The sequence below is a fragment of the Danio aesculapii genome, chromosome 1, assembly GCF_903798145.1.
Source record: "Danio aesculapii chromosome 1, fDanAes4.1, whole genome shotgun sequence".
In the NCBI taxonomy this organism is placed as follows: Eukaryota; Metazoa; Chordata; class Actinopteri; order Cypriniformes; family Danionidae; genus Danio; species Danio aesculapii.
This window is the reverse complement of record NC_079435.1, coordinates 32,370,012-32,379,366: the sequence shown is the minus strand read 5'-3', so window position 1 is coordinate 32,379,366 and position 9,355 is coordinate 32,370,012. Positions and strand designations below refer to the sequence as shown.

Here is a 9,355-nt window from a genome sequence, read left to right as displayed (position 1 = left end):
AAATAATTACTACAAACATCAGTGGTTACAAGTTTTCAGTTTTTTTTTCAAAAAACTTTTTTTTTTCTGTTCAACAAGAACAAACTCGCACAGGTTTGGAAGCATTTGCGAGTAAGTAAATACAAATGGGTGGTTGAAGTATTAATTTATTAACAGTTTTTTTTTGTTGTTGGTGGTGAACTACCTGTTTAATTAACACTTTTCACTGTGTGAAATCTAAATTCACTTTCTTTGTATGGGCAGCAGCTTATTGGAACTTTTCAAGGCACTGACAGTCTCTTCAATGGATTGATTTTCATGAATTTCAGCAGCACATTGTGTGGCAAAAGCACTAAGTTTATCCCGGCTTATATGGTTTTGAACAAGTTCCTTAAACTTGTTAGGCGCAGCGATGTAAAGCTCAGCAATTGGAGCATTGGCCACAATTGTGTTCCGGTCCACCCCAACATGCTTGAAAGCAGATGACATGGTCCCTCCTCTACTGAAGTGCCGGAGGATTTTTTTATATCGGGCAACCACCTGCTGTGGTGTTTGGGCTGTAATTCAAAAACACAGAAAGCGTTAGTATTTCTATTCTCTCTCGCACACACTCGTTATTGATTTGTACTATTATTCAATCAACCCTATGATACATTGTACAAACTTCAATACAGATAACCTGTTACACCCAGACAATCAGACCAGTCTAATATATAAGACTTTTAGGCAATAATTTATTTGTTTACATTTCAAACGTGCTGTTTATTTAGAAGGATAGGACGTATTCAGAATAAACTATAACAATGATTTTGGTAAGCATATCAGCAGCTGCTTAGCCTCTAATTCCATGTTAAGATCACATTTCTAATGTACACTTTGTCTGGAGTTTAACGGATGTCTGTACTGGTTATGAGTGCAATATGATTCAACTGCAATATTTAGTCAATCATAATATTCAGGGTTCATACACATTTTTACTACTAAAATTAAATGATTTTCCATGACTTTTCCAGGACATTCAAGTAAATTTTCATGACCTAATGTTTAATGTAATGTCTGTGTATATATGGTAAATATTAATAAAAAACAATGCATGTTTAAATGTATTATAGCATTTCATAAAACACACAACAACCTATTTCATTTTAATTTATTTTTTATATCTATAGAATGTACGATTTATTAAGATAATGCTACAACATGGCGGTTCTTTCCTGCTGTGCCACCTCTGAAATTGAGACTAAGGAAAATAAATGAATGCTTACACAGCATTCATAATGTGAGACCATGTTTTTGGCCAAAGAAAAGAAGTAAATCACAGCAAAGAGATTTCACGGCAATATGAAAATGTTGCAGCTTCATATACATAAAATTATATGAAAATTTGGCCATTGTTATTTTGACTAATTTACTTAAAATATAATTTTTACAATTATTTGTAGTTGCTGAACATTTTGGTTAAAAAAATAACAGTAGTATTTATATAGACATTACATCAAGTTTCTAAATGGCAAATGCAATTTATGACACACAATCTGAAATTGTGTGAAGATAGACGCAATCAAAGGTGAGTGAAACAACTGAAGAGCATACAAAGCAAACCAAAAACCCAATAAGTGAAAAGAGCAAAAACAACATTCTAACCTCTCTGCCGTGACTTCATTTCCATTTTCTTTGACTTCTTCACATTCTTTTTTTCTTTCACCTTTCTTTTCACCTTCTTCTGCTTCTTGTTCACCTCTGATGAGGATGTCGAGGAGGTGTCTGACAAAGCATCAGAGGAAGATTTAACCGAGCTGTCATTAGAGGAATTTGAAGGCAGGGAAATCGCCTGGCTGGAACCTTTGTCTTTTTTCAGAGCTGTTAAAATGGATAAGTACAGAATACTCACAGCTTACATCACAGTATAACTTTACTTAGAAACACAAAGTTTAAATTATATAATGTATGACCCAACTGTACTTTAATCAAATACATATTGAGCATTGTGAGACTTACCTGATGCCAGTTGCTCCTTTAGACAGTCTCTTTCTTTAGTCAGCTCATCAATCTTCTCTTTTTGCATTTCTACTCTCAGTTTACACATCTCCAACTCATGAGATTGCCTTTTATCTGGCAAATGTGCAGTGGGGGCCATGGAGACACCTAATTCAAAGAAAATGTGCATACACATCATTGACTGAAATGTGAACGTTCTTGTCAGACAAACTGATACCACCTCACTAATAAAAATTACAGAGTTATAAAAGTCAACTACTGACAACCAGTTGTGTTCCAGAAAGCGTGCTGCACCGCTCCACCCCAACTCAGTGCACATTTAACGTTAACTAACGGTTAATGCTGTGTTCCAGACAACTCGGAATCAAAATTTTCATACTGTATAGTTGGAAAAATTATTTTAGAAAGCACATTAAACACTGAATCTGAGCTAAAAGAGACACATGTACAGGAATTCCCAGCTCCGACTGTGTTTGAAATGCAGCATAATTTGCAAGTTAACATTTAAAATATGCAAGTACGTTAGCATAATAATGGTTAGCATAGCAATAACGTGTGGCAGTAAATAGAGTAACAAGGGGCCTACTTACCACTAGTGTCACTGCCACACGTCTTATCTATTGTATCCATCTCCACATTGTCATTCCTTTTGGCTCGTGTCCGTACACCTTTTCGATTTTTGTCGGAGTTCTCCATGTTCATACTGCATCAACCCGTTGCTTTCGCCACATGTCGATGACGTTTGAATGCTGAATGCGTGACGAGTTTTCCGTTGTCCCATATTGATGACGTATCAAGTTTGAATTCATAGCGCCAAAAAGACACTGTATCTAGCTATCGCTATAAAAGAGCCCGTACTTTGAAATGTGCAGATTAACCAGGATAAAGAAACTTATAAACCAGCGCAGTTCTATAAAAAATACACTGAAGATGATTATGTGGCTTCAGAAAAGGAAACTGCAAAAAAAAAGAATTAAATGCACAGTATGTCATCGCGACATGAAACTGAAGAAAAGGACACACTGCAGATCAGTATGTTTGGTAAGTTTTTTAATACAAAAAAAATAAATAAGATGCGACTTTTCAATTATTAACTTGTTTGGGTCTGCAGTTTACACTTGTATAATATGATTATTCTGTAAAGTACTGCTGACATTAGATTTAGATTAAACGAAAATAAAAAAGGTATTGTTTTATTTTCTATCTGAAACTAATACATTTGTGTAGAACAAATATATTATATTTGTGGGGGTGCGGGGGTGGCAGAGGGGGTATGCATTTGTTTATGTGTGATTATGTTGAAGGCCACTGAAAAAAAACTGAAAAAAAAAATAAAATAAAATAAATACATACGTTTTATTCAACAGGATTTGTCGTCATTCATCACATGAGGCAAAACAAGTTTCTGTCAGGCACAAATCTATTTTTAAGGGATCAAAGATCTCCTTCAGCAAGTGGATGCTATTCCTATACAGGTAAGCAAGTATTAACAGTTCTAATATCATATACCCTTTTTATTGCTGTTCTCTTTGTAATTTGGATAAAATATGCAACATTTAATATAATGCACTCAATGTCAATTATGTTTTAGTATTACATATTATGTTTTTCTTTTGCCTTTAAAGATTTTCTCAGGGTCTACGATTACGACAGATAGACATGATGGATGACAACATTGCAGGCAGTTCAACAACTTTAAGTAAAATGGCAAAGAAAATAAGGGAGGTCTGTGTCACATCCATTGAGAGGATGAGAAGGCGAACAGGCCAGCCGATTGGTGGAAAAAGGCAGTTTGTAGTGATTGACGAAAGCCATTTTCGGCACAAAAGAAAGGTATGTTTTTTTAGATAGCAGCTAGACGTAAAAGTGAAATATATTTTAAAAATTTCTAATTTTAAGGGATATGTTTGTGTTGGTTTTTTTGATTTTAGTATGGAAGAGGACGAATGGCTGGTGCATGGAAAAGAAAAAACTGGGTCTTTGGGATGTTAGGTGTGAGGTATACTCAGCGGCAAAGATCGGGAAAACCTATTTTGCGTCTTGTAGAGAAAAGATCTCGAAAACATCTAGTCCCCCTTGTTGCACATCATGTGAGGCCTGGGTCATCAGTTATTAGTGATGAGTGGCGTGCCTACCGCATACTACCTGCACTAGGTTACAAACATTACACTGTCAACCACAAGAGGTGGTATGTAGATTCCCGCACTGGTGCCCACACTCAGCACATCGAGAGGGCTTGGAGATCGTACAAGGAGCAGATCTGGAGACTTAGGGGAAATAGGACTGACAGTTTGCTTTCTGACCACCTTGCAGTGATTGAGTGGCATGAATGGCTGGCAAAGAAACACCGTGACGGTGCATTTGGCAGACTGATTTATGACATTTCTAGAATGTACAAGTAGTTATGTCACTTATTTGATTGACATCTTGATGTTTTAATGCACATTCATGTTCTTGCTTATTTTGTTCATTTTGCTGCTTATATAGTTTTTATTATTTTTTTTTTCTGACATTCCTCCAATAAGCTGCTGCCCATACAAAGAAAGTGAATTTAGATTTCACACAGTGAAAAGTGTTAATTAAACCGGTAGTTCACCACCAACAAAAAAAAACCTGTTAATAAATTAATACTTCAACCACCCATTTTTATTTACTTACTCGCAAATGCTTCCAAACCTGTGCGAGTTTGTTCTTGTTGAACAGAAAAAAAAAAGTATTTTGAAAAAAAACTGAAAACTTGTAACCACTAATGTTTGTAGTAATTATTTTTTGTAACATGGACGTCAAGGGTTACAGGTTTTTAGCATTCTTCAGAACATCTCCTTTTTGTTCAACAGAAGAACTTAACAGGTTTTGAACCACTTTAGGGAGAGTAAATAATGAGTATTTGTTTTCTTCTATATTTTGGTGAACAATGCCTTTAAGTACTCACCCTTAGTTCAATCTCCTGAAACCTACATTTATCTTCAGAACACAAATTAAAATTATTTAGATAAAATCTGAGGCTCTCTCATCCTTCTTAGACAGCAATGGCCCAAGACTCTCAAAGTCCTGAAAAGGAACCAAAAACTTTGTCAAAACATTGCATGTCACTTCAGTTGTTTAACTGTAATTGCACATGGAATGTTTTGACAGTATGTTTGGTCTCGTTTGTGGATGTCTCGGGACCATTGCTCTTTATGGAGGATGAGAGAGCTGTCAGATTTTATCCAAAATGTTTTGTTCTGAAGATTGATTAAAGGTCTCAGGGGGTTAAAATAAGATGTGGATGAGTAATTATGACAACATTTTCATTTGAGTGAACCATGCAAAATAGTTAATTCACAACTTGCACTTTAAAAGTTAAAGACAGTGAAATGTTTTATGATGTTTTATTGTTAAATGATGTTGTTTTTATAAAAAATTACATATTGCATTTTGACACTCCTTTAATTCAGTGTTCTACTAAATCTACTGTTCTGTAATCTGCTTAATCTCCTGAAACTGATATTCAGCAATGTTTACATTATTTACATGTCTTTCTATTTTTATTTAAGATTCCAATGTTTTATGTTTTCATTTGAAACAGTTGTATGACATTTCTAGAATGTACAAGTAGTTATGTCACTTATTTGGTTGACATCTTGATGTTTTAATGCACATTCATGTTCTTGCTTATTTTGTTCATTTTGCTACTTGTATACAGCAGTTTTTTTTTTTTTTTGACATTGCTGAAGTTTTATTTTTTTCTATTGATATGGGGATGAGTAATTTTTGTATCTTGCAATAAATATTTATGTTCTGAATCACTCGTTCATTTCCTTTTTCTCATAATGTAACTGAGCATTTACTTTTCATTTATAAAGCATTAACTAAGCATAAATAGTCCTCACTTTAGATTAGGTCACAAAATCAATTAACTAAGAATTAGTAAATGCTTAGTAAGTACAGTAATTAATAATGAATTTCAGCATGAATTTGTGTTAATAAAGCATTTATTAACATACAGACTAACTATTACTATATGCCTGAAAAATAAGATCTATTAATGGTCATTTAAATGATTAGTTAATCATTTATTTATGCGTTGTAAATGATCTTAAAAGCCACCAATTACTCTTAAATAAATGATTTGTAAATCATGCACTACTTCATTAGGTAATGAAAAACTGATCATTAATAAAGTATGAAAATGCAATTATTAATGCATTTGTTAGCACATTATATATGCGCTTGTAACTCAAGAATACAGCATTTGTAGCTGCATTTATAAACTGCTTACTAATGTTTAGTAATGTAGAGTTAATGCTTAACAAATGATGAACTAACTATTAGTTAATGCTTAATAAATGGTTTATAGTGTGTAGTTATTATAAAGTGTTACCCTTATTTCTAATAACTGATTTATTTTATCTTTGCCATGATGACAGTAAATCATATTTTACTAGATATTTTTCAGGACACTTCTATACAGCTCAAAGTGACATTTAAAGGCTTAACTAGGTTAATTAGGTTAACTAGGCAGGTTAGGGTAATTAGGCTAGTTATTGTATAATGATAGTTCGTTCTGAAGAGTATCGAATAAAAAAATAGCTTAAAGGGGCTAATAATTTTGTCCCTAAAAGTGGTGTTTAAAAAATTTAAAACGGCTTTTATTCTAGCCGAAATACAACAAATAAAACTTTCTCCAGAACAAAAAACATTTTTAGACATACTGTGAAAATTTCTTTGCTCTGTTATAAAGATAATTTGGGAAATATTAAAAAAAGAAACAAAAATTGAAAAGACGGGCCAATAATTCTGACTTCAACTGTACACACACACACACACATATATATATATATATATATATATAAACTCTGGCTCTGGCAGTAGACCAGATCAGTCACATGGAGACCAGCTAAAACCAGCTTGACCAGGCTGAGAGACCAGCTAAAACCAGCTTGACCAGGCTGGGAGACCAGCCTGGCTAGTCTGAGTGACCAGCTAAAACCACCGTGGCCAGGCTGGGAGACCAGCTAAAACCTGCCTGGTCAAATTGAGAGACCAGCTTGACCAGGCTGGGAGACCAGCTAAAACCAGCTTGACCAGGCTAGGAGACCAGCTAAAACCAGCTTGACCAGGCTGGGAGACCAGCTAAAACCAGCTTGACCAGGCTGGGAGACCAGCTAAAACCAGCTTGTCCAGGCTGGGAGACCAGCTAAAACCAGCCTGGTCAGATTGAGAGACCAGCTTGACCAGCCTGGCCAGGCTGGGAGACCAGCTAAAACCAGCTACTTCAAGCTAAAACCAGGCAAGACCAGCCAACCAGCTTAGACTGGTTTTAGCTGTTTTTTTCAGCAGGGTAGCTTCTCCTCATATAACTTCCTAAATTACTTTCATTTAAGTATATTTATTCATATTGCCTATTTCCATAATGTACAGATGCTATGTAACATGTCTTTTTGGCAAATAAGATTTTATACACAAAAACCATTAAATTCCAATCTCCTCAGGTAGCTGATGTGCACAGGAATCATCACAGACATTCGCAAACCTGTACTGTCAGGTCCTAGTAAGTATTAAAAGTATTAAATCAGGTTATTTGTTTTTATTACTACAGGTTTGGAACATGAGGCTCAGTGATGAATGATTTAAAAAATTTTTTTGCTTTGGATGGAGTTTGTTAATTTATATAGTTTGTTATTGGATATGCGATTGTGACAAATGTTGGCCGTTGCTTAAATGTTGTCAAACTCAGTTCCTGGAGGGCTGCAGCCAGCAGAGTTTAATTCCCACCCTGCTTCAACATTAAGTTGAGGTCACACTGGGCTTTTCCTCCCATAGACTTCCATTCATACGCATGCAAATGCGTTAGCCCGGAAACAAAAGGGACATGCATCAAGTCTCGCATGTTGCTGCGGTGCAAAATACAAGCTTGGTGAACTCTGACCTGAAAAAAAAAATAAAAATAAAAAATAAATTAAAAAAAAAAATCACTTGACTGCATGAGACCAATCGACGATCAAAACATGACTTCTCTGTACAGAAATTTAAAACATGGAGCAATCACTTGTTTTTTTTTTGAATGTCCAATCATCTGGTTTAATGCCACCCCTTTTCGCAGCGCCGCATGACAGAATTTCGCACACACAAACTCTGGTGTGACCGCAGCTTTACTTGTAAATTTCTAACAAGTGTGGCAAGTTAGAGGGAAAAACACACACAGAGGGTTGTGGTACAGACTTTTCCCCTGAGGGTGATTTATTTACAATAGTGTATGATGAATAGGGGTGTGAAGGTGCTCTTCTGGCCGGGAAGCGTGCCGGTGCTCCAGAAATAGAGAGTGAGGCCATGCTGGGTTGGACAGTGGTTCACCAGGTTAGCTGCTCGAGTCCACTGGGAGAAAAGAGAGAGACACAGAGGTTAGCACTGGAGTCATTCAGAGAAATGAAACTCATCCTTGGTTGTTCAGACGCTGCTTATATCTGTGTCCCTTGATGACTCACAGCTGTGGTTGATCTGGTGTGATGAGGCAGCTGGGATGAGTTTGGGACCATGGCGACATTGCATCAGTATACTCGCCACACAAGCCTCAATTAGTTTGATCACGTGTGTTTAATTAGAGTTAAAACTAAACTGTGCAGACCTGCGGCCCTCTGTTATATGTCAGATGATATTTAAATATTTGACACTTGTGCTATAAACACTGCATGTGTTGTTTTTTATTTGAACCTTTTTTTCATTGTAAATAGAAATTGTATTGATTTCTGCTGATTTCTTTAATTTTGTCATATATTTTCTGTTGTATATTTGTTTGCTGCCAAAACAATAAAATACATTTGTCTGAAGAACTTATATGCTTTCTATTTTAATAATACTTAAGAATAATGATTAGTTTAAGTAACACTACAATAACTATAAATGACATACTATTAATGTGTATGCAGTATAATGCTGTGAGTTGTAACACTACAGTACAGTAATTAACTGTAAGAAGTTTCCAGTTAGTTACCGCTACTGCTCTATTACAGTAATTAATTGACAACACTGTTGCCAGCTACTCACTCAAGCCTTTTCCATTTGGAGAATTAGTCCTTTGGTAACTTAGTCATTATTAATGATCAGTTTATAAAATACATCAATTACAGATCTACTGAAGACTAAGACGAATGTGCAATAATAACTATAATATTTTTATACTTTATAGCTTTACAGCACGTGCGTCCAATATGTATTCATTGATGTAAGCCTGATAACTGATCAAATGACAGAATATGTAAACTTAGTTTATATATATAATTAAATAATAATAATAATTAAAAGCCTGGGTGCTGGGGTCTGTTCTTCGTAGCTCGCTTAAATGATCTAAGATGATTTGGCAGATCCTGGATCTTTTAATCTTGATAACTGATCTCTA

At 35.1% G+C, this 9,355-nt stretch overlaps 1 protein-coding gene across 1 annotated transcript; it reads right to left on the bottom strand.

The window, feature by feature from the left end:
* Window positions 1-222: 222 nt before the first annotated feature.
* On the bottom strand, window positions 223-2,673 carry LOC130220994 (coiled-coil domain-containing protein 106-like). Its single transcript, XM_056453288.1, has 4 exons — window positions 2,568-2,673; window positions 1,978-2,124; window positions 1,624-1,839; window positions 223-536 (listed from the first exon to the last, which is right to left on the bottom strand). Exons 1-4 carry the CDS (start codon window positions 2,671-2,673, stop codon window positions 223-225), a joined length of 783 nt encoding a protein of 260 aa, XP_056309263.1.
* Between the last annotated feature and the right edge of the window lie 6,682 nt (window positions 2,674-9,355).

Coding starts and splice junctions, on each gene's coding strand:
- LOC130220994 (XM_056453288.1), bottom strand. CDS start 2,673: ATGGAGAACTCCGACAAAAATCGAAAAGGTGTACGGACACGAGCCAAA. Junction 1,840..1,977: donor AAAGGAGCAACTGGCATCAG/GTAAGTCTCACA, acceptor CCATTTTAACAG/CTCTGAAAAAAGACAAAGGT. Junction 537..1,623: donor AATGAAGTCACGGCAGAGAG/GTTAGAATGTTG, acceptor TTTGAATTACAG/CCCAAACACCACAGCAGGTG.